General features: G+C 49.4%; 1 protein-coding gene across 1 annotated transcript; it reads right to left on the reverse strand.

The window, feature by feature from the left end:
• Window positions 1-5855: 5855 nt before the first annotated feature.
• On the reverse strand, window positions 5856-24182 carry QPCTL (glutaminyl-peptide cyclotransferase like). The gene is made up of 7 exons (XM_081869315.1): window positions 23916-24182; window positions 19136-19282; window positions 18034-18321; window positions 15504-15656; window positions 13227-13326; window positions 11077-11193; window positions 5856-7408 (listed from the first exon to the last, which is right to left on the reverse strand). The coding sequence occupies exons 1-7, from the start codon at window positions 24156-24158 to the stop codon at window positions 7263-7265; spliced, it is 1194 nt and encodes a 397-aa protein (XP_081725441.1). The 5' UTR covers window positions 24159-24182; the 3' UTR covers window positions 5856-7262.
• Window positions 24183-25040: the final 858 nt, after the last annotated feature.

Raw genomic sequence — 25040 nt, forward strand, 5'->3', positions numbered from 1 at the left:
GGAGGAAGAATGGGAAGGCACACAATGCCAGATGCTTGAAGTCCAGTGTGAAGTTTCCACAGTCTGTGTTGATTTGGGGAGCCATGTCATCAGCTGGTGTTGGTCCACTGTGCTTCATTAAGTCCAGGGTCAACGCAGCCGTCCACCAGGAGATTTTGGAGCACTTCATGCTTCCTTCCGCAGATGAGCTTTATGGGAATGCGGACTTCATTTTCCAGCAGGACTTTGGCACCTGCCCAAAGTACCAAAACCTGGTTCAATGCCCATGGGATTACTGTGCTTGATTGGCCAGCAAACTCACCTGACCTGAACCCCATAGAGAATCTATGGGGCATTGCCAAGAGAAAGATGAGAGACATGAGACCGAGCAATGCAGAAGAGCTGAAGGCTGCTATTGAAGCATCCTGGTCTTCCATAACACCTCAGCAGTGCCACAGGCTGATAGCATCCATGCTATGCCGCATTGAGGCAGTAATTGATGCAAAAGGGGCCCAAACCAAGTACTGAATACATATGCATGCTTCTCAGAGGTCCAATATTGCTCTATTTGCAATCCTTGTTGTGCTGATTTCATTTAATAAATTTAATTTTCTGAGATTGTTAATTTGGGGTTTTCATCAGCTGTACGCCATGATCATCACAATTGTAACAAATAAAGGCTTGACATATCTCGCTTTGCATGCCATGAGTCTATCTCTTATATTAGTTTCACCTTTTAAGTTGAATTACTGAAATAAATGAACTTTTCCACGATATTCTAATTTTCCAAGTTTCACCTGTATGTAGGGTTTGGTGTCAGCATCGCTTGTGCAGGTTCTCTGCTGTTCACCTGTGTTCCTTTGGTGGTGAGAGAGGTTGGGGTTGGCCTAGGGTGTGGTTCTTCATTTGTGGTTGGCTGTGGTGGTCTTCGTTTTCATGTGTGAGTGGGGTGGGTGGGTGTTTTGGATCAGGTTAGCCATATTGATTTGTATGCTGTTGGTGGATTTTTGTCGTCTTGTTGGGCTGTGTATGTGATAAAGGGGAGCCATACCAGGGTGAAGGTGTCTTCTTCTATTTGTCCCCGTGTCAGTTTCAGTTTATTGGCTAATTTTTCTAGTAGGGCTGTTTCCCATACTATTTGGTACCATTGGTCCATGCTTACTCCTGACAGGTCTCTCCAGTGTCTGGGTGAAGCTGGTCTTAAAGCAATGGCCAGGAATAGGGACAAACCCAGTTGACTTATAATAATAATAATAATAATAATAATAATAATAATAATAATAATAATAATTTATTATTTATACCCCGCCCATCTGGCTGGGCCTCCCCAGCCACTCTGGGCGGCTTCCATGGAAACCAAAAATACAGTAAAATATCACACGTTAAAAACTTCCCTGAACAGGGCTGCCTTCAGATGTCTTCTGAATGTCAGGTAGTTGTTTATCGCTTTGACATCTCGTGGGAGGACTTTGCAACAGAACAAAATTATCCGTATGCAAAAACAGCAGCAAACACCCAAATCCCTGGAGGAAACAGCCTCCAGCATTTTACTGCCTATGCTATGTGCACAAATTCATGGCTTGGGAGAAAGTTGCCGGGACCCATCTGTAGAAACCTGGCAGAGAACTTCAGTGAAACGTTTTCAGCCTTCCTGGGAAGAATTACTGGGCTGGTGCTGCACCCTTGTGGGAAAAGGACATTCTGCACATTTTAGCATGCGTTGCAACTGAGATTCTAGCCCCAGCCCTCATTTTCCTCCATTCAATCGTCTTCCATAAAGTGAGTATGTGACTGTGGAGGCCAATTCTGGATCCACACGTCCTTCCACAGTGGGGACACAGGTTTCCAGACGGGAGTTGATCACGGTGAAGGTTTGCCAAGCGTGCCTTCTTCTTAGCATGTTTCTCCCTTTTGTCCTGAGTTTGAGCATCTTCAAAGCCCACGACAGCTTTGGAAAAGGCTGTTCTCTAATTGGAGCTCTCGCAGGCCAGTGTTTATACTACATTTTTTTTAGATTTGCCTTGAGGAGGTTTTTAAACCTCCTTTGTTGACCACCAGCATTACGCTTTCCATTTTTAAGTTCAGAATAGAGTAGTTGCTTTGGAAGACGATAATCAGGCATCCAAACAACATGACCAGTCCAACGAAGTTGAAGAATCAGGTGATCTTTGCTTCTTCCAGTACACTGACATTAGTTCTCCTGTCTTCCCAAGTGATATGTATATTTTTTCGGAGACACCCTTGATGGAATCTTTCGAAGAGCTGGACGTGGCTTTTATAAGTGGTCCATGCTTCACAAGCATATAGTAAGGTTGGTAGTACAACAGCTTTGTAAACAAGCATTTTGGTTTCCCTGCGAATGTCCCGGTCCTCAAACACTCTGCACTTCAATCAGGAGAAAGCCGCACTTGCAGAGCTCAGGCGATGTTGGATTTCAGCATCAGTGTTGACCCTTGTGGAAAGATAACTGCCCATCATGCCTACCTACTACTATAAAACTTTAGGCTACAAAGTCCAAGGTGGAGAGAATTCGCTCCTCTCTAGCTCTGATCACGGACACTAGAGGGGAGGAACCCGTTATCTTCCCCTCAAACTCTCATTGGCCACAGACTGCATGGCCAACAGTCCGGGGTGACCCCTGACATACGTACGTACAATTGGTCTTAAAGGAGGAATCTAGAAGGCGAGAGGGAAGCAAATTGAAGAGAACAGAGAGGGAGGCTGAGGTATGGGCAGAAAGAGATGGCTGCTTCAAAGTTTGGAGTCATGAAAGGGCAGCAAACACTGAGGTCCAGCTCCAAGGGCCTTTGGTGGTTCCCTCCCTGCAAGAAATGAAGTTACAGGGAACCAGGCAGAGGGCCTTCTCAGTGGTGGCACCTGCCCTGTGGAACGTCCTCCCGTCAGATGTCAAAGAGATAAACAACTATCTGACTTTTAGAAGACATCTGAAGGCAGCCCTGTTTAGGAAAGCCTGATGTTTTGTTGATTTTTATTATTATCACTAATTCTTTTGGGAGCCCCCCAGAGTGGCTGGGGAACCCAGCAATATGAGCGGGGTATAAATAAATTATTACTACTATTATTATTACTTGTTTTAACCCTTTTTTAATACTGTGAGGGGGGGATCTTATGTTGAAGGATAACAATAAAGAAACATACTTTTATTATTAATAACATTGGTATCAAAAATAATAGATTATTATTATTACTTTTACTGCCAGAGAGGGGGGGTTGTAGGATTCCTTTTTTTGCCTCAATTGCCGAATGTAACTTGGGTGCTGAGCTGCTTTTAAATCTTGCATTTTAAACTGTTGCAACCTGCCCCATGACCTTAAGGTAAATTAAAATGACGACATTCTGCGCCTTCAATGGGGGCTCCATTTTCTGCTTCACCTCAAAATGTCTCAGGGATCCCTTTTGATAATAATAATAATAATAATAATAATAATAATAATAATTTATTATTTGTACCCCGCCCATCTGGCTGGGTTTCCCCAGCCACTCTGGGCGGCTTCCAACAGAGATGAAAATACACTAAAATGTCACATATTAAAAACTTCCCTGAACAGGGCTGCCTTCAGATGTCTTCTGAATGTCAGGTAGTTGTTTATCGCTTTGACATCTGATGGGAGGGCATTCCACAGGGCGGGTGCCACTACCGAGAAGGCCCTCTGCCTGGTTCCCTGTAACTTAGCCTCTCGCAGTGAGGGAACCGCCAGAAGGCCCTCGGTGCTGGACCTCAGTGTCCGGGCAGAACGATGGGGGAGGAGACGCTCCTTCAGATATACTGGACCGAGGCCATTTAGGGCTTTAAAGGTCAGCACCAACACTTTGAATTGTGCTCGGAAACGTACTGGGAGCCAATGTAGGTCTTTCAAGACCGGTGTTATATGGTCTCGGCGGCCGCTCCCAGTCACCAGTCTAGCTGCCGCATTCTGGATTAGTTGTAGTTTCCGGGTCACCTTCAAAGGTAGCCCCACGTAGAGCGCATTGCAGTAGTCCAAGCGGGAGATAACCAGAGCATGTACCACTCTGGCGAGACAGTCTGCAGGCAGATAGGGTCTCAGCCTACGTACCAGAAGGAGCTGGCAGACAGCTGCCCTGGACACAGAATTGACCTGTGCCTCCATGGACAGCTGTGAGTCCAAAATGACTCCCAGGCTGCGCACCTGGTCCTTCAGGGGCACAGTTACCCCATTCAGGACCAGGGAATCCTCCACACCTGCCCGCCTCCTGTCCCCCAAAAACAGTACTTCTGTCTTGTCAGGATTCAACCTCAATCTGTTAGCCGCCATCCATCCTCCAACCGCTTCCAGACACTCACACAGGACCTTCACCGCCTTCATTGGTTCTGATTTAAAAGAGAGGTAGAGCTGGGTATCATCTGCATACTGATGAACACCCAGCCCAAACCTCCTGATGATCCCTCCCAGCGGCTGCATGTAGATGTTGAAAAGCATGGGGGAGAGGACAGAACCCTGAGGCACCCCACAAATGAGAGCCCAGGGGTCTGAACACTCATCCCCCACCACCACTTTCTGAACACGGCCCAGGAGGAAGGAGCGGAACCACTGTATGACAGTGCCCCCAGCTCCCAGCCCCTCAAGATGGTCCAGAAGGATGTCATGGTCGATGGTATCAAACGCCGCTGAGAGATCCAGCAGAACTAGGAAACAGCTCTCACCTTTGTCCCTAGCCCGCCGGAGATCATCAACCAGTGCGACCAAGGCAGTTTCAGTCCCATGATGAGGCCTGAATCCCGACTGGAAGGGATCCAAATGGTCCGCTTCTTCCAGGCGTGCCTGGAGTTGTTCAGCAACCACTCGCTCAATCACCTTGCCCAAGAATGGAAGGTTTGAGACTGGGCGATAATTGGCCATCGTGGCCGCATCTAAAGATGGTTTTTTAAGAAGCGGTTTAATAACCGCCTCTTTCAGCGGGTCTGGGAAGGCTCCCTCACGGAGGGAAGCATTCACCACCCCACGAAGCCCATCGCCCAGTCCTTCCCGGCTAGCTTTTATAAGCCAGGATGGGTAAGGATCCAGGAGACAGGTGGTTGGCTTCACTCGTCCAAGCAGCCTGTCCACATCCTCGGAGGTAACAGATTGGAATTGATCCCACACAACTTGACCAGACCGGGCTCTAGCACTCTCCCGCCCCGGCCCTGCTCCCACAGTGGAGTCTACTTCTTCCCGAATCTGAGCGATTTTATCTGCAAAAAAATTTGCAAAATCATTGCAGGAGAACATGTGGCCCGTACTGGGCCCCGATGTTACAGGTGGCTCCGCTAAATTGTGAACCACCTGAAAGAGTCTCCTGCTGCTGTTTTCTGCAGATGCAATAGAGGCGGTGAAGAAAGTCTTCTTCGCCGTCGCTATCGCCACTTGGTAGGCTCGACGTTGAGCTCTAACCTGTGTCCGGTCAGATTCAGAATGAGTTATCCGCCACCGGCGCTCTAGCCGTCTCAACGATTGTTTCATTGCCCTCAGATCCGTGGAAAACCACGGGGCTCTCCGGGCTCCATGCAATCGGAGAGGGCGCTTCGGAGCCAAACAGTCAATAGCCCTGGTTAACTCCACATTCCAGCGAGCCACCAGGGAATCGGCTGAAAGGCCATCAACATGGGATAAAGCATCCCCTACCACTCTCTGGAAACCATTTGGATCCATTAAGTGGCGGGGGCAGACCATCCGAATCGGTCCCACCTCCCTGCAGAGGGGATGGGTCGTTTCAAGGTGTTTTTGAGAAAACACCTTGAAACAGGTAGGAAAACCAGGTGCCAAAGATCAGAAAGTTTACTGAATTTTATCACGGTGCTAAGTTTGAATTCTGGTTGTCCCAACAGAACAGGCAAAAAAAACACACACACACATAGATGAAAGAGCAGAAAGTGGCAAGAAACTTTTATTGTAATACTTGTCAATGAACCATTTGAGGGAGGGGACGTAGTCTGAGATGGAATAATGGATTGTAACACTTCAAATTGTTCCCCAACTTTTACTTTTTTTAAAAGTCCTTGCAAGTAGAAAGCTAGAACACTGGGAAGAGGGCTGAACTGGAATCTCTCATTGATTTGCTAGCTTTTTACTTGCAGGTATGCTTTGAAAAGGGGAGGATGCATTCAGACGTGGCATCCCACTCTCCTAACTCAGGATTTTGTCGTGTGTCTAAACCAGGCCTCGGAGTCACTTTGGAATTAGGAAGGTGCGTAACCCAGGTTTAGCTTGAATGTGACATGAGAATTCCTCCCTCCCACCCAAGCTTTTTCCACACAGCAGAGCTGCCACAGGCTCAACAATAAATATGAAATTAAAAACAGAGTAAAAACCCGTTTTTGCTTGGTACAGGACGGAATACGTCGGGGGGGCAGAAGTAGGTGTCTCTGAGCAACTTGGACATTGTTCTGCACCCCCCCCCAGCACAGACTAAACAGCTGCCTCAGGGGAAAAGAAAATTTCATTTTAAGTACCTGGGATCAGAGTGCAAAGGGTTGTCCCTGAATCGTGTCTCTATCACGTGTCAATAGCCACATTCTGTGGAACCGACAGGAGCCTGGGCACTTCGAAAAACCAGGCCTCAGTTTCCAAAATGGCTCAAGAGCAGAACTTGGATTCAAGACTATTATTAATAACAAGAGTGCACATTGTAGGGCTGCTGGTCAGGGACGGGTCGGGGGTGTCCCCCCCCCCACCAGAAACTACAGCCATACCTCAGGTTACAAACACTTCAGGTTGTGCGATTTCAGGTTGCGCACTGAACCGAACCCGGAAATACCGGAACGGTTACTTCCGGGTTTCAGCGCTTGTGCAAATCGCTAAATCGCACTTTGCACATGCTCAGAAGCACCAAATCATGACACACACGGGTCGCGGACGTGCCTCCCGCATGGATGTTTGCAACCCGAGTGTCCACTGTACTACAATCCCCTGGGAAGAAAGGAAGTTTTTTAAAATTATTATTCTCTCTACCGCCACTCCAATTTGGTTTCCCTGATCTGTGCCATCTTGGAGACCAGACTAGGGTCCTCTTGCCTGGCCAGTCACCATTCCCTGAGGGGCCTGAAGGCTTAATACCCCAAGACACAAGGTCTGAGACCCTTCCGTTCCCCAGCCTGTCTCTCCCCACATCCCTTTGGACCACGAACACAGCTTCTGCAAGGGCCACAGACGGAGTCCCTGGGCAAGCAATCATGCTGGTTCTTAAACGAGGCGCATCCTCCAAGCCGTTCCACATCTCGGTTGACCGAAAACAAAAGGCCTCGGGGTCAGGAGAGTCCTTTCCCCCTAAAGCCACAAATATTCCGCCAGGAAAGCTGCCAAGATCTTACAGAGGTTGAGCACCGTAGGCGGGTGCAGGTTCTCCTCTGTGTCCTCGAAGGTGTGCCAGACGGCGGGGAAAGGTGTGGTGATGAGGTGAAGAACTGGAACACCTTCGGTAAAGAAAAAGAGAGAGAAGGAATCAAAAGCTGTCAACCCAGCGTTATCCGAAAACCATGCGACGCAGTACATTTTCTACCGAGCACATTGTTCAAATGCAGGTGTTTTTTCTTTCTTTCTTTAAAAGAAGAAGAGTTTGGATTTGATATCCCGCTTTATCTCTACCCTAAGGAGTCTCAAAGTGGCTCACATTCTCCTTTCCCTTCCTCCCCCACAACAAACACTTTGTGAGGTGAGTGGGGCTGAGAGACTTCAGAGAAGTGTGACTGGCCCAAGGTCACCCAGCAGCTGCATGTGGAGGAGCGGGGAATCGAACCCGGTTCACCAGATTACAAGTCCACCACTCTTAACCACTACACCACACTGGCTCTCAAAAAGAAAGAGAGATCGACTCCTAGAGTCAGAAGGGCTCATGTGCAATGCAGGAATCTCAACAAAAGCACCCATGACAGATGGAAAACTCCAACCGGCCCCTGTTTCAGAATTTCCCACAAGAGGTAGGAATAATGGCCATCAGCTAGAAGGCTATAAAAAGAGGAGACAATGAATTATTGGAGGGATAAGGCTGCGCATGTCTATTGGCCATGAGGGCTGTGTTCTCTGACAGGGACGCAGTACGCCAGTGTGGCATAATGGGCAAGAGTGCTGGACTACGACCTGAGAGACCCGGGTTCGAATCTCCACTCAGCCATGGAGCTCACTGGGCGACAGCCTCTTCTCAGCCTAATGTTGTTGTTTAGTCGTGTCCGGCTCTTCGTGACCCCCTGGACCAGAGCACGCCAGGCACTCCTGTCTTCCACTGCCTCCCGCACTTTGGTCAAACTCATGCTGGTAGCTTCGAGAACACTGTCCCACCATCTCGTCCTCTGTCGTCCCCTTCTCCTTGTGCCCTCCATCTTTCCCAACATCAGGGTCTTTTCTAGGGATTCTTCTCTTCTCATGAGGTGGCCAAAGTACTGGAGCCTCAGCTTCAGGATCTGTCCTTTCAGTGAGCACTCAGGGCTGATTTCCTTCAGAATGGATCGGTTTGATCTTCTTGCAGTCCATGGGACTCTCAGGAGTCTCCTCCCTCTCCATAATTCAAAAGCATCAATTCTTCGGCGATCAGCCTTCTTTATGGTCCAGCTCTCACTTCCATACATCACTACTGGGAAAACCATAGCTTTAACTATACTGACCTTTCTTGGCAAGGTGATGTCTCTGCTTTTTAAGATGTTGTCTAGGTTTGTCTCTCAGCCTAATAATAATTTATTATTTATACCCCACCCATTGGGTCGGGCTTCCCCAGCCACTCTGGACAGCTTCCAACAGAATATTAAAATACAATGACCTATTAAGCATTAAAAGCTTCCCTAAACAGGGCTGCCTTCAGATGTCTTCTAAAAGTCTGGTAGTTGTTTATAATAGCCATAGTTGTTGAATTCCCACACATATGGGCCAGAATGTGACTAAATTGACCTCATTAAAAGCTACCATCACTAATGGTGAACACCAACAGCCAACAGGATCATGCAGATTAAGTGGGGGTTAGACAACCCAACAGCTGAGCCTGACCTACTTCACGGGGTTCTTGTGAGGGTAAAATGGGGAGAACCATGTGTACCATCCTGAATTCCCTGGGAGAAAAGGCAGTATATAAATGCAATAAATAATAATCATAATCATAATAATCCTCTGAATGACAGCTGCCGAGAATCTCGGGTGGGGGGAGACGGCTGGTGTTGATATCTAGTTGCCCACTTTTGAGAAGAGGATGTTGTTCTGATGCTTTCCTCTTTTCCAGCACCAGGCAAAAACTTCTGTTATTTCCCCAGGTGGGTGGGGTACAAATAAGAACATTATTATTATTATTATTATTATTATTATTATTATTATTATTATTACAGTGGTGCCCCGCAAGACGAATGCCTCGCAAGACGGAAAACCCGCTAGACGAAAGGGTTTTCCGTTTTGGAGGTGCTTCGCAAAACGAATTTCCTATGGGCTTGCTTCGCAAGACAAAAATGTATTGCAAGTTCCTGAGGGTTTTTTTCCCTTCCCCCCCTCCCTTTTTCCAAGCCGATAAGCCGCTTATCTGCTTATCCGCTAAGCCGATAAGCCGCTAAAAGCCGCTAATAGCACTAATCCGCTAAGCCGTCAATGGGCTTGCTTCGCAAGACGAAAAAACCGCTATACGAAGAGACTCGCGGAACGGATTAATTTCGTCTTGCGAGGCACCACTGTATTATTATTATTATTATTATTATTATTATTATTATTATTATTATTGCAAAACCAAGGAGACATTGAAACTTATCATTCATTGAAATAGCCATTCTAACTACCACCCAAGACTCACAGAAATCTACTGTTCCAATAGCCATCTGGCACTCTCACAGGTTGCCGTCTCCCACCCAAGAATAGGTGAAGCCGCACACATTTGCTACCTGGTTCTCCTTCTTCCCACCAAGGAGTGCACTCAGACAATTCAACCCACACAAGAGGAACCCCACCCTCTCAAAAAACCCTCAACCTAATCCGTCAGCAGTGTTGCTCTTGTAGTTCTTTGGGTGGCCATTTACAGGCGCTAGCTAACAGGACCAGTGGTCAGGGATGATGGGAGTTGTAGTCCCAAAACAGCTGGAGGGCCAAGTTTAGCCATGCCTGGGCCATTAGTACAGTGGTGCCCCGCAAGACGAATGCCTCGCAAGACGAAAAACCCGCTAGACGAAAGGGTTTTCCGTTTTGGAGGTGCTTCGCAAAACGAATTTCCTATGGGCTTGCTTCGCAAGACGAAAATGTCTTGCGAGTTCCTGCGGGTTTTTTCCCCTTTTCCCCCCTTTTTCTAAGCCGCTAAGCTGCTTAGCCGCTAATAGCCGCTAAGCCGCTAATAGCGCTAATCCGCTAAGCCGCTAATAGGGATGCTTCGCAAGACGAAAAAACTGCTAGACGAAGAGACTCGCGGAACGGATTATTTTCGTCTTGCGAGGCACCACTGTACCAACAGATGGTTCCCCTCACTTCCTCCTTAGATCGGCCTAAACTTGCGGCTGCTTTAGAAATCTGCTCTGCGAGCTTTCGGTCTCTGTTTTCAAGCTTGCAGCTCACTGCATTGAGAGACTTTCCCCTGCCATTTTGAAAGCTCTTGCTTTCTTCCTCAAGAGGACCATTTTATAGAATTGTAGAGCTGAAGGGACCCCCCCCCCAGGGTCATCTATCCCAACCCCCGTTTGGTAAGAAAGCAGGCTGCAAAGAGCAAACACCGGATGGAACCAGCAACGAAAAGACCTCAGGGCAACTGGGGGAAAGCGGGAGAGAAGTGTTGGTTTCTATTTCCCTCACTGAGCATCAACTGCAGTCACAAGACATTGTTTTGCATTCCACAGTCAGAGTTACTGTTGGATTCCCACGGGAAATGGGAGACTGGATGTGACGTACACTGGTTTCCTGTTTTTCACTGTTCTCTCGGTTTCTTTGTTAGAGAGACAGTTGCTTCTCTGCTCTCACAGAGGCAAGATGCATGTTTGTATTCTCTCAGCATAGAGTGGAAATAAAGTTAAGAATGTGGCATATACTGCTTATCCTTCTGCTGTGTGGATTACTCTGCTTGGGTTCAAGATAAGACGAGCCTGTATCAGCTTCAGATGGGCCGAAGCTGGTCAAAAAATCTCACAAGAAGTACCTCTCCGGAGGAAGGGAGCGTGATCATCTTCAACGGGGTCATAGTACGAGCGTTGCTGGAAATAGAGCTGCTCCTTTGCGTGAGACTCCAGAAGGCCGAGCCGGTGCAGTCGCTTCTCTAGAGAACGAAAGAGTGGGATTAGGTGCAGCGTAGGAGCCATGGTCCAACTGAGAATTATCTCCAGGCTCCCTAAGCACTTCCAGCAAATACAGTGATACCTCAGGTTACATACACTTCAGGTTACATACGCTTCAGATTACAGACTCCACTAACCCAGAAATATTAACTCAGGTTAAGAACTTTGCTTCAGGATGAGAACAGAAATTGCGCGGAGGCAACAGCAGGAGGCCCCATTTGCTAAAGTGGTGCTTCAGGTTAAGAACAGTTTCAGGTTAAGAACGGACCTCCGGAACGAATTACCATATTTTTTGCTCTATAAGACTCACTTTTTCCCTCCTAAAAAGTAAGGGGAAATGTGTGTGCGTCTTATGGAGCGAATGCAGGCTGCGCAGCTATCCCAGAAGCCAGAACAGCAAGAGGGATCGCTGCTTTCACTGCGCAGCAATCCCTCTTGCTGTTCTGGCTTCTGAGATTCAGAATTTTTTTTTTTTCTTGTTTTCTTGTTTTCCTCCTCCAAAAACTAGGTGCATCTTGTGGTCTGGTGCGTCTTATAGAGCGAAAAAAATATGGTAAGTGTGTAACCAGAGGTACCACTGTACTGGAGGAAAACACCAGCCCCGATGTAGGAGTGCAAATATCCAGAGTGTGAGGATCAGATGGGGTTACTATGAGGAATTCTAAAATATGCATCAAGCCATTGTGTCCGCTATGAAAGCATGGCGCTGACCAGGTTCAATTCATTGACAATAATTTCTGATCAAATCCCACAAGCCTCTGCATTTCTGGCCATTTTCTCTATTGCCCATTTCTCTCAGTCTGACAAGCACATATAAGAACCATAGGACACAGTTGCCAGTTGCTTCGCCAGGCATGCAACCTGGGCCATAAAAGATAGGTAGTTTCTTTGTTGTACCCTTCCTTGGTTTTGTTCATTTTAGGGCCTGGAAATAGTTTCACAGGAAGGTGATAAAGATCCCTGTCTCTTTGGCATCCTTCCTCTCCTGTTTACTGCTTGTTTACGACCTCCGGGTTTTCCTAAAAGCATTGCTTCCTATTTTATTTACTTTGAACTGCATATGCATGGTCAAGTAGGAAATTAGCTCTTTGTAGTTTTAATCTTTAATGGGACGTGGGTGGCGCTGTGGGTTAAACCACAGAGCCTAGGGCTTGCCGATCAGAAGGTCAGCGGTTCGAATATCCGCGACAGGGTGAGCTCCCGTTGCTCGGTCCCTGCTCCTGCCAACCTAGCAGTTCGAAAGCACATCTGGCGGGAAGGTAAACAGCGTTTCCATGCGCTGCTCTGGTTCGCCAGAAGCGGCTTAGTCATGCTGGCCACATGACCCGGAAGCTGTACGCCGGCTCCCTTGGCCAATAAAGTGAGATGAGCACCGCAACCCTAGAGTCAGCCACGACTGGACCTAATGGCCAGGGGTCCCTTTACCTTTACCTTAGTTTTAATCTTTAACTTTGTCCTACGTAGGGTTTTTTGAAATGCTCAGAGGAAATCTGATTGGTTCTTACGGACACTGTGTAAAAAGTTCTTTTGTGAATAAACCGACCTGGGCCAAGGGGTGGACAGGAATTATTATCATATACACCCCTCCCCGAGTCTTGCTGGTCAAGCCTCTGTGTGTATCAGAGTCCAACCCTTCCTTTGCTTTGGGAACGCCTCACCCCACATCTGTGGCACAGGTAGAAGAAAGGTCTAAAGCAGAGATGGAAGGGGCACCCGTGGACCCCCCAAAAGTGATGGACTTCAACTTAAAGGGACGCAGGGACCTGTCAGATCATGGGTCCATCCACCTCAGTACTGCCAACACTGTGCAGCAGCTGTTCTGTAGGGTTTCAGGACTTGCAGTCCACTTGGAGGGTGCAGGGTTAGCGAAGGTGGATCTATCGGACAGAACTTTACATCCCAAGCCCCCCACTGGCTGCTCATCCCTGGGAGGCGGGGTCTGAAATGCCGATGAACCCTGGAGCCCCGCCCCTCCTTTCCCGATTGGCTCCCTGGCGCAAAGAGTGACGCTCACCGAGGCCAACGAGCCTTTCGAACCAGAGGGCTGTGTTGCGGAAATGGTTCTGGATGGTTGGCTGGCGGGCGCCCAAAAGGTCCAGCAGAACAAAGAGAGACTGAAATAGGAAAACGCAGAGTCAAAAACACAGGTGCTCCTGTGCCACAACAGTGGCAAGAGTCTTGATTGCACAAGGATGGAAGAATGAGGAAATCCCAACGAAAGAACAATGGCAAGAAAAGTTGATGAACTATGCAGTTGGCTAAGCTGACATAGAAACTGCGTGATAAGGACAACTGTGACTTTAAGGAAGAATGGGAGCTTTTTGCAAATTATCTAGAAAGACAACAAAAAGAATGGGACTCCTTGGCAGATTTTGAATAAACATCCACAAATTTATTAGGTGAACATATGTACAATTTTTGGGGACACGGGTGGCGCTGTGGGTTAAAACACAGAGCCTAGGACTTGCCGATCAGAAGGTCGGCGGTTCGAATCCCCGTGACGGGGTGAGCTCCCGTTGCTCGGTCCCTGCTCCTGCCCACCTAGCAGTTCGAAAGAACCTCAAAGTGCAAGTAGATAAATAGGTACCGCTCTGGCAGGAAGGTAAACGGCGTTTCCGTGCGCTGCTCTGGTTCGCCAGAAGCGGCTTAGTCATGCTGGCCACATGACCTGGAATTTGTACGCCAGCTCCCTCGGCCAATAAAGCGAGATGAGCGCCGCAACCCCAGAGTCGGCCACGACTGGACCTAATGCTCAGGGGTCCCTTTACCTTTTTATGTACAATTTTATAATATGCAGAGAATGATATGTGTAAAGAAATCAGAGAGGGGACCTGAGAGAAGTCTTTGGTGGGAGGGAGAGGGAGGGATGGGGGGGAAGGGGAAAAAATATTGTAATTGATTAAATGGAGTGATAATTTTTTATGTTGAAATTGTTTAATTAAAATTTTAAAAACGACACACACAGGTACTCCCAGGTCCCTCTGCTGTCGTTTGAGGCTCAGGTGGGCTCAGGAGTCCCTTGTTTCACAGGGACTTAGAAAGCTGCCTTCTCTAGATTATTGTTCTATCTAGCCCAGTACTGTCTACAGTAACATTGGAAAATGTCAATCACTTCTCCTACCTGGACAGTTATTTTTTCACAAGGGTCGACATTGATGCCGAAATCCAGCATTGCCTGAGCTCTGCGAGTGCGGCTTTCTCCCGATTGAAGTGCAGAGTATTTGAGGACCAGGAGATTCGCAGGAAAACCAAAATGCTTGTTTGCAAAGCTATTGTACTACCAACCCTACTGTATAAACACCGACAACTGGGAAACACTGGCCTGCGAGTGCTCTAATTAGAGAACTATCTTTCCCAAAGCTGTCGTGGGCTTTGAAGACACTCAAACTCAGGACAAAAGGGAGAAATGAGCTAAGAGGAAGGCATGCTTAGCAAACCCTCACCGTGATCAACTCCCACCCGGAAACCTATGTCCCCCTTGTAGAAGGACGGGTGGATCCAGAATTGGCCTCCACAGTCACTTATGGACTCACTGTTAAAACCGTGTTTATGGAAGACAATCTTACTCGGCTACGAGTCCATAAATAGCAACACCCTAGTGGTCCCGGGCCCTAAGGAAGTTAGATTAGCTTCAACCAGAGCCAGGGCCTTTTCAACACTGGCTCCGGCCTGGTGGAACGCTCTGCCTCATGAGACCGGGGCCCTGCAGGATCTGATTTCTTTCTGCAGGGCCTGTAAGACAGAGCTGTTCCGCCTGGCCTTTGGCTTGGAGCCAATTTGATTCCCTCCCCCTCTTTCTTTTTTCCTTTCTCCTCCTGTGATGAGGCTGCATTTTAATGTTTCAATATTTTAATGTTGTATTTTAACCTTGTTTTTAAGTTGTATTCATTCAACTTGTTTTTATTATTGCTTGTTAGCTACCCTGAGCCCAGCCTTGGCTGGGGAGGGCGGGGTATAAACAAATAAATTATTATTATTATTATTATTATTATTATTATTATTATTATTATTACTACGAGTGATCACCAAGGAAGAAGAAGACATTGACTGGCAATGTCTGGCATTCTCAGATCCCACCTGAAGACTGAATCAGGAACCTTCTCGTGCACGAGGCAGCATGCTTTTCCACTGAGCTCTGGCTGCTTCCGTGGCGCTTAATGTGGTTTCAAACCAAACAGGGAGAGATCAGAGAGGAAGCCCCCACCCTTTCAAGGTGGCAAAGGCCTGGACTTCCCTTTCTGCAAGGAAATGCCAGCCGTTTCTCAGGCGGCTGGCTCAGAGAAGCACTCACGATAGCCTGGAGCTGGCTGAGGCCCGGGCGATGTGGCGCCTTCGCCATGCGATCAGCCAAATGTCGTGCGCCGTACAAGGAGTCCTGATCCGTCCACTCCCGGAAGGCCTCCTCCCCGTCGAAGAACAGCAGTTGCAATGTCACCTTGGAGCCCTAAAACACAGAGATGTGCTGTTTTAGACCTCCTTCGGTTGTTCAACTTCAAAACAGGTTGCAAAGTTGCCGTTGATGCATTAGAAGATGACGGCACTATTGATAACAGACTTGGATAACTTCACACACACACACACACACACACACACACACACACACACAAAACACTTCTGTTATAAATTCATAGAAAATCAACTATAGATCGGATCTGCACTGTTCCACTCTTATTTTACTCAATGAAGGAAGGACTACAAAATGGGGAAGGTTTGATACAGGCTAGCAATAATCCCTTGAGCATACCAGCACATGCACAGGAGCCCTGCCCAGTTGCTATGCCAACCCTGATGGTCCTAGACAGAAGACCATCAAGGTCACAAAGGACTTGCATATGGGAGTGGATTCAGCATGGACTGGAACAAAGGACAATGATCAGCTCTTCCCTCTGGGGGCAGAAAACTGCCAGCTCCCCTTTGTCCCCTGGAAAGTACTCATGGGGAGGGGGAAGGGAGGAACCAGCCAGGTGACAGGAAACTCAGGTTACCACCACAACTCCTCCCACAACCCCTCCTTTTTGTGATGTAGTCTTAGGGGTGTAGTTTGGGGGATTAAAGGTAAAGGTACCCCTGCCCGTACGGGCCAGTCGAGTCCGACTCTAGGGTTGTGCGCTCATCTCACTTAAGAGGCCGGGGGCCCGCGCTGTCCGAAGACACTTCCGGGTCACGTGGCCAGCATGACAAAGCTGCTCTGGCGAGCCGGCACCAGCGCAGCACATGGAAACGCCGTTTACCTTCCCGCTATAAAGCGGTACCTATTTATATTAACGAATTTCCTATGGGCTTGCTTCGCAAGACGAAAATGTCTTGCGAGTTCCTGCGGGTTTCCCCCCCCCTTTTTCTAAGCCGCTAAGCCGCTTATCCGCTAAGCCGCTAAAAGCCGCTAAACCGCTAATAGCGCTAAGCCGTCAATGGGCTTGCTTCGCAAGACAAAAAACCGCTAGACGAAGAGACTCGAGGAACGGATTCTTTTCGCCTTGCGAGGCACCACTGTACAAATAAAGCTGCATTCGACAGATGAAAGGATATATGTTTGACATGATTGAGAATCGTGGAAGCAGGGACGGAGGATTTTAAAGCGTTAAAATCGAGATGTGGAAATATGGAAACAAGGAGGAGAGGTAGGACTGCGATGTGGAGCTATGCTTCAGAGGTCCAGACCGTGGGGAGCTCCGAAAAAAATAATAATTATAATTTGGTCTTTTTTATTTTAATTGGAATATTATGATTGGATGTATTAATTGGATGTTTTTATTGGAAAATTGCCTGGCGTGCTCTGGTCCATGGGGTCACGAAGAGTTGGACACGACTAAACAACAATTGTAAAATTAATAAAAATGATTTTAAAAAGATAACGACACTATTACAAGCACGTCCTAAAATGAGTAATGAATACAACAAGTTGATCATGCCCCACGTTGACAACCTCAAGGCAATTACAGCCATGCGCTTGATTGGCGGTTCCTCTTTTTGTCATAGATTAATATTTATTTTTGGATGATAGTGATGTTGTCGAAAGAACTGGTCTTCTGCATGATCTTGACAGCTCAAATAGCAACTGCCACCAGGATTTTGGCTGGCTAACATCCTATATCCTTTAAAATGTGTTTGTAGATGGGAGAGGGGGTTATTATTTTGTTCTCTTCTTGTTTTCATTGTGTATTTTGTGTTTTTTTTATCGTGCATTTTTACGCTGTGAGCTGCCCTGAGATCTATGGATGAAGGCAAGTATACACATTTAATTAATAATAATAATCTCACTAGTGGGAAAACCAGTAGTGATGTATGGAAGTGAGAGCTGGACCATAAAGAAGGCTGATCGCCGAAGAATGGATGCTTTTGAATTCTGGTGCTGGAGGAGACTCTTGAGAGTCCCATGGACTGCAAGAAGATCAAACCTCTCCATTCTGAAGGAAATCAGCCCTGAGTGCTCACTGGAAGGACAGATCCTGAAGCCGAGGCTCCAATACTTTGGCCACCTCATGAGAAGAGAAGACTCCCTGGAAAAGACCCTGATGTTGGGAAAGATGGAGGGCACAAGGAGAAGGGGGCGACAGAGGAGGAGATGGTTGGACAGTGTTCTCGAAGCTACCAGCATGAGTTTGACCAAAGTGCGGGAGGCAATGGAAGACAGGAGTGCCTGGCATGCTCTGGTCCATGGGGTCACGAAAAGTCGGACACAACTAAACAACAACAACAACACTTTTAGACAAATGATACATTAAAAAGTTCCCCACCGGCTGCTCTAACCACTAGCCCATACTCCCCCTTTCTGCACAAAAGGAAACCAGGGCATTTCTGCCCAGGAAAGGCCAGCCGCTCACCCTCTCCTTCGATTTCTTCAGCTCCTCGTCCAGCGCCGTCACCAGCTCCATCAGGATGGCACAGGGCACAGCCGAGTCCATCGCCCCCAGGAAGGCCCGCCCACGCTTGTCGTGGGGAAAGTATTTGGAGTCATAGTGGCAGGCAAACACCAGGCGCCAGGTGGCTTCAGGGTCCAGCGTAGCCACCACATTGGCGAAGCCGACAACGCCGTGCGGCGCCCGGTCTTTGAAGGCGTCCACCTCTATGTGCCAGGAAGCGCCCAGCTCCCTCAGCTTTTCCACAATGAACTAGGAAGGAAGAAGAGAAGGAAAAGAACTTGAGTTGCTCACGCAAGGTTCTAGTCCTCAGTTTTTTACCCTCTCTCATAAAACTCAAGGAGACAGAGCGCTGGAAGACTCAGGACAGATATCAAATGAATTTATTTTTCAACACAACTACTGCAGCAGCGAGAGCATTCCATGTCCCCCAACCATAGCTGTCAAGCGTCCCTTCTTTGGCGGGACAGTCCCTTATCCCAGCGCCATGTCCCGCTGCTGTCCCTTATTGATGATGTCCCGTAAATTTCCCGGGATTCAAAGGAAGCAGCTCCTCTCCCTCCCTCCCTGCCGGCCAGGGAGGAGGGAGGCTCCCACTGTGTTGCTTGGCTGCGTTGCTCACCCAATAAGAAGTCTAAGAACGACTGGGGGGTGGAGCTTGCAGGCCTTGTGCCGATCCAATCGGCCGCGTTGCCTGGGGACTCGCCTTTGCTCAGCGCTTCCCAGCGGAGAGTGACGGTGGTTTTCCTTGCTGCATCCCCTTTGCCGGGTTGCTGCGCTGTGGGAACCACCGCTTGAGGCTTCGTTTGGCTGCTGGCTGGGCTTTCTGCCTTTGGCTCGGAGGGGCTCAGAAGTTGAACATACCTGTGCTCTGAAAATCCCTTATTTTGGCTGCTGATCCCTTATTTTCGAGGCTGCTGGTCCCTTATTTTCAAATCTGTAAGTTGACAGCTATGCCCCCAACGGTGAGACGATGCAGCGGTTACAAAGGAGGACCGTAACCTGAAGTTTACGGCTCGCCATGACGTGTTTGGTCGGCCACTGCAAGATTAGAGTTTGGACTCACCTGCCGGACCTTTTCGTTGCCAGGGCTTCCAGAGTACCTCTCAATCAAGATGGGCTGCAGGTAGCTATGCCAAAGGCGCTGCAGTTGGACCTGCGAGGCGAGGTCTTTCAGCTGACCGCTAGTCAAGTTTTGGGGCTTGTGCTTCAGCTGCCAAGAAGGCAAGAGAAAAGCCTCATCAGAAAACAATCCCAGCAGCGCCAGATTTAGGGCAGCGCAGGCAGTTGCGCTGCACAGAGTGCATGCAGAGTCAAGGAGGTGCAAAATAACAACATTTATATGGGTATCTACTGAGAAGATACATAAAAAAGCAACTGTACCAAAATTAATTACAGTCATACCTGATGTTACGTTTGCTTCATGTTACGTTCTTTCAGGTTACGTCCCGCGGAAACCCGGAAGTACCAGAAAGGGTTACTTCCGGGTTTTGCTGCTCGCGCATGCGCAGAAGCAGCAACCCACGCATGCACAGATGCGCCACTGCGGGTTGCGCTCTTTTCATGTTGCAAATGGGCCTCCAGAACAGATCCCGTTCACAACCAGAGGTACGACTGTATTGTGAAAATAAGAATTATTGGGGGGAGGGCAATTTTTGTCCTCGCTCTGGCCACCATAGTATCCAAGTCCTGTCTCACTGAAAGAAATCCTGGCAAGCTCCTGCTCTGTCCCCCTCAACAAAATCTAAATTCCCCATAGCTGAGGCCTTGTGGTGAGGCTTTGTTTGTGGTGAGGCTCCAGGTGAATATTTCTCCCACATAACCAGCAGCTTTGGACTACAATTCCCATCAGCCCCAGGCAACACAGCCATCTTGGACTACAACTCCCACCAGTCCCAGCCAGCCCGGCCATCTTGGACTACAACTCCCACCAGCCCCAGCCGGCACGGCCATCTTGGACTACAACTCCCACCAGCCCCAGCCGGCACGGCCATCTTGGACTACAACTCCCACCAGCCCCAGCCGGCACGGCCATCTTGGACTACAACTCCCACCAGCCCCAGCCAGCACGGCCATCTTGGACTACAACTCCCACCAGCCCCAGCCGGCACGGCCATCTTGGACTACAACTCCCACCAGCCCCAGCCGGCACGGCCATCTTGGACTACAACTCCCACCAGCCCCAGCCGGCACGGCCATCTTGGACTACAACTCCCACCAGCCCCAGCCGGCACGGCCATCTTGGACTACAACTCCCACCAGCCCCAGCCGGCACGGCCATCTTGGACTACAACTCCCACCAGCCCCAGCCGGCACGGCCATCTTGGACTACAACTCCCACCAGCCCCAGCCGGCACGGCCATCTTGGACTACAACTCCCACCAGCCCCAGCCGGCACGGCCATCTTGGACTACAACTCCCACCAGCCCCAGCCGGCACGGCCATCTTGGACTACAACTCCCACCAGCCCCAGCCAGCACGGCCATCTTGGACTACAACTCCCACCAGCCCCAGCCGGCACGGCCATCTTGGACTACAACTCCCACCAGCCCCAGCCGGCACAGCCATCTTGGACTACAACTCCCACCAGCCCCAGCCAGCACGGCCATCTTGGACTACAACTCCCACCAGCCCCAGCCAGCACGGCCATCTTGGACTACAACTCCCACCAGCCCCAGCCAGCACAGTCCTGCTTGCATATAGTGTGGACTAATAGGTTCACCTGGTCATCTCCAGCCTAAATTATATGGCTGAAAGGAAGAAAGCTTTGGGTAACCAGGAGAGGATTTTTGTGTGTTGAAGGGGAATGACTAGGTGCCATAGCTATCAACATTTCCCTTTTTTAAAGGGAAATTCCCTTATTCTGAATAGGATTCCTCGCAAGAAAAAGGGAAAGTTGACGGCTATGCTAGGTGCCCCTTTGAATTCTGCCGGTCATAAGGCTCTGAGGCGGATTCTGTGAACTGCCCTGAGATGCCCAGGGAATAGGGCGGTATAAATTCAATAACTAAAAATAAAAAATAAAAGTCTTTCATTGCAAAGCCTTTGCAACAGGATCCCGTGGTGGGGACCCAGTCTGGCCTGCCTCCAACAAACCCCAAACCTGAAAACCCCAAAAGGAGATCATGCACCCACCACCGACCTGCAATCTGTCCTGTCCCGATCCTCGTTGCACAGTAGCACGGATGCACTTCATAAAATTTACCGTATTTTTCACTCTATGGGACACACTTTTTCCCCTCCAAAAATTGAGGGGAAATGTGTGTGCGTCCTATGGAGCGAATGCAGGCTTCCGCGATAGAAACGCTAAGCCTCCGAAGCGCAGAGGGAGCGCTCCCTCCGTGCTCCAAAGGCTTCGCGTTGCTTTCGCTGAAGCCTGGAGAGCGAGAGGCGTCTGTGCGCACCGACCCCTTTCGCTCTCGAGGCTTCAGGGATAGCTGCGCACAGCCTCTCCGGCAGGGAGAGGCTGCACATGGCTATGGCTTCTTTAGCCCCGTGCAGCTTCTCCCGGGAGGGAGAGGTTGCGTGGGGCTAAAGAGGAAGCCAAAGCAGCCAGTGGGATCCATCCAGCCTTGGCTTGTGACATAGCCGCGTGCAACCCCTCCGGCAGGGAGAGGTTGCGCGCATGGTGTACGCTGCTCTTTGGGGCTGGGGGGGAAATAAGATTATTTTTCTTGATTTGTACCCCTAAAAACTGGGTGCGCCCTATGGTCCGGTGCGCCCTATGGAGCGAAAAATATGGTATATGTACAGCACTGCTCGATTGTACGGTGGAGGGGAACCTCAGAGCGGTTTGCAAAATAAAATGATAAAGCAACACAAACAACTTGCAGCCATAATGGTACGACTCATGGAACACGTTGGCGACTTAATATCCACACAATAACTACCAAAATGATTATACATTCTTTATCAATCTTCTGAGAAAAATACAAAACCTTGTACAAAGCCACATAGACTTGCGAACTACCTAAAATGAGATGAACTTATAATGTCTGATTTCAGTGGATTTTTCAAGTGCTTAAGTCAGTCTTCTGTTTTCTTTATTTTTTTTTCTGTGTGGATATGAGTCGCCAACGTGTTGCATGGGTTCTACTACTTTTATGAGCAGCACAGGTGGCATTTTTCTAGCATAATTAAAAACATGCAGGTAGTTGACACCGCAGCAGCGCAGAGAAACCCCTCGCAAGCTCTCTAAACCCTTTGCCAAAACGAGAACTGGCAGGCGCCGAAAAGGATCCATGGTGTGCAGCCTGGGAGTCATGTTGGACTCACAGCTGTCCATGGAGGTGCAGGTCAATTCTGTGTCCAGGGCAGCTGTTTACCAGCTCCATCTGGTACGCAGGCTGGGACCCTCCCTGCCCACGGACTGTCTCGCCAGAGTGGTGCATGCTCTGGTTATCTCCCGCTTGGACTACTGCAATGCGCTCTACGTGGGGCTACCTTTGAAGGTGTTTTGGGGGGACAGGAGGTGGACAGGTGTGGAGGACTCCCTGGTCCTGAATGGGGTAACTGTGCCCCTGAAGGACCAGGTGCGCAGCCTGGGAGTCATCCTGGACTCACAGCTGTCCATGGAGGCACAGGTTAATTCTGTGTCCAGGGCAGCTGTTTACCAGCTCCATCTGGTACGCAGGCTGAGACCCTACCTGCCTGCAGACTGTCTTGCCAGAGTGGTGCATGCTCTGGTTATCTCCCGCTTGGACTACTGCAATGAGCTCTACATGGGTCTACCTTTGAAGGTGACCCGGAAACTGCAATTAATCCAGAATGCAGCAGCTAGACTGGTGACTGGGAGTGGCCCCCAAGACCATATAACACCGGTCCTGAGAGATCTGCAATGGCTCCCAGTACTTTTCCGAGCACAATTCAAAGTGTTGGTGCTGACCTTTAAAGCCCTAAACGGCCTCAAAGGCCCAGTATACCTGAAGGAGTGTCTCCACCCCCATCGTTCACCCCGGACACTGAGGGCCAGCGCCGAGGGTCTTCTGGCGGTTCCCTCATTGGAGAAGTGAGGTTACAGGGAACCAGGCAGAGGGCCTTCTCAGTGGTAGTGCCCGCCCTGTGGAACGCCCTCCCTTCAGATGTGAAGGAAATAAGCAGCTATCCTATCTTTAAAAGACATCTGAAGGCAGCCCTGTTCAGGGAAGTTTTTAATATTTAATGCTGTACTGTTTTTAACATTTGATTGGGAGTGGCTGGGGAAACTCAGCCAGATGGGTGGGGTATAAATAATAAATAATAAATAATAAATTATTATTATTATTATTATTATTATTATTATTATTATTATTATTACAGTGGTACCTCAGGTTAAGTACTTAATTCGTTCCGGAGGTCCGTTCTTAACCTGAAACTGTTCCTAACCTGAAGCACCACTTTAGCTAATGGGGCCTCCCGCTGCCGCCGCGCCGCCAGAGCCCGATTTCAGTTCTCATCCTGAAGCAAAGGTCTTAACCCGAGGTACTATTTCTGGGTTAGCGGAGTCTGTAACCTGAAGCGTCTGTAACCCGAGGTACCACTGTACATTGCTTGTTTTATGTTGCTATGGCCGTTGTCTAATGCGAAAAAAGTTTTACTCTCTATCTAGGAAAAGCTTGCTGGAACAGGCCAGTGGCCTACGTAGATCAGCATCCTGCTTGCACAGTTTGTTTGTTTATAAATTTTGGGAAATCAATGAAAAAAATACGAGAGGAAATGATCCATTGGAAGCGGGGAATGCGCAAGTCAAGTGGCAGGGAGTTCCACAGCGCCTTGAAGGGGGCGATCTTGAAACGACCACGTCCCCCCCGCTAACTCACGCGCGTGCACCAGACCCCCACCCCCACCCCACCCCTACCTGTAGGTACCTGGGCGCCCCGGATCAGCTCCTCCTGCGCCGCCTCCCGGAGCTGGAGGGCCGGGTCCTCGCCCACCTGCCAGAGCAGGTAAAGCCCCGCCAGGGAGCCGGCGGCCAGGGCCAGCAGCCCGGCCAGCCAGAGGCGGCGGCTGCTCGCCAGGCTCCGCTTCCGCGCGGCGGGGAAGCCTCCGGGCTCCAGGCCGCCCTGCGGGACCCCCATCCCCGCGCGGCCCCGCCGAGGCCCTTTCCGCATGGCAACTCCGCTCCGACTGGGGACCCCGGGGTTCCTGCCGGCCACGCCCCTCTCGGGGGAGGGCCAATGGGACGCGGCCGCGCCGGGCATGAATGGAGCCTTCCGCGGTCGAGCCACGCCTCCGAGCCCAGAGCCTATCCGACGCGCCCGCGCGAAGGGGGCGGGGCCACGCGGGGCCACGCCCGCTCGCTGGTTAAGGACACGCGGCGCTTTCGGAAAGGAAAAGAGGGAGAGGAGGGCAGAGGAAGGCGAAGGACCCGCGGGAAAGAAAGGGGAAGGTGGCGGGCGGCTGGTTTATTACGGAAGGAGGTTTGATGCAATAAATATGGGTTTTTAGCCGCCCTGAGGCCGGTCTTAGCTGGGGGAGGGCGGGGAATAAATAATTTTTAAAATTATTATTATTTTAAAATATAATTTTATTTGTAACTGGATTTGTAACTGGCTGACTGACCGAACCCAAAGGGTGCTCATCAATGGTTCCTCTTCATCCTGGAGAAGAGTGACTAGTGGGGTGCCACAGAGTTCAGTCTTGGGCCCCGTCTTATTCAACATCTTTATCAACGACTTGGATGATGGAGTCAAGGGCATCCTGATCAAATTTGCAGATGACACCAAACTGGGAGGGGTGGCTAACACCCCAGAGGACAGGATCACACTTCAAAACGACCTTGACAGATTAGAGAACTGGGCCAAAACAAACAAGATGAATTTTAACAGGGAGAAATGTAAAATATTGCACTTGGGCAAAAAAAATGAGAGGCACAAATACAAGATGGGTGACACCTGACTTGAGAGCAGTACATGTGAAAAGGATCTAGGAGTCTTGGTTGACCACGAACTTGACATGATCCAACAGTGTGACGCGGCAGCTAAAAAAGCCAA

This window comes from Podarcis erhardii (genome assembly GCF_964252035.2).
Source record: "Podarcis erhardii genome assembly, chromosome: 7".
Lineage (NCBI taxonomy): Eukaryota > Metazoa > Chordata > Lepidosauria > Squamata > Lacertidae > Podarcis > Podarcis erhardii.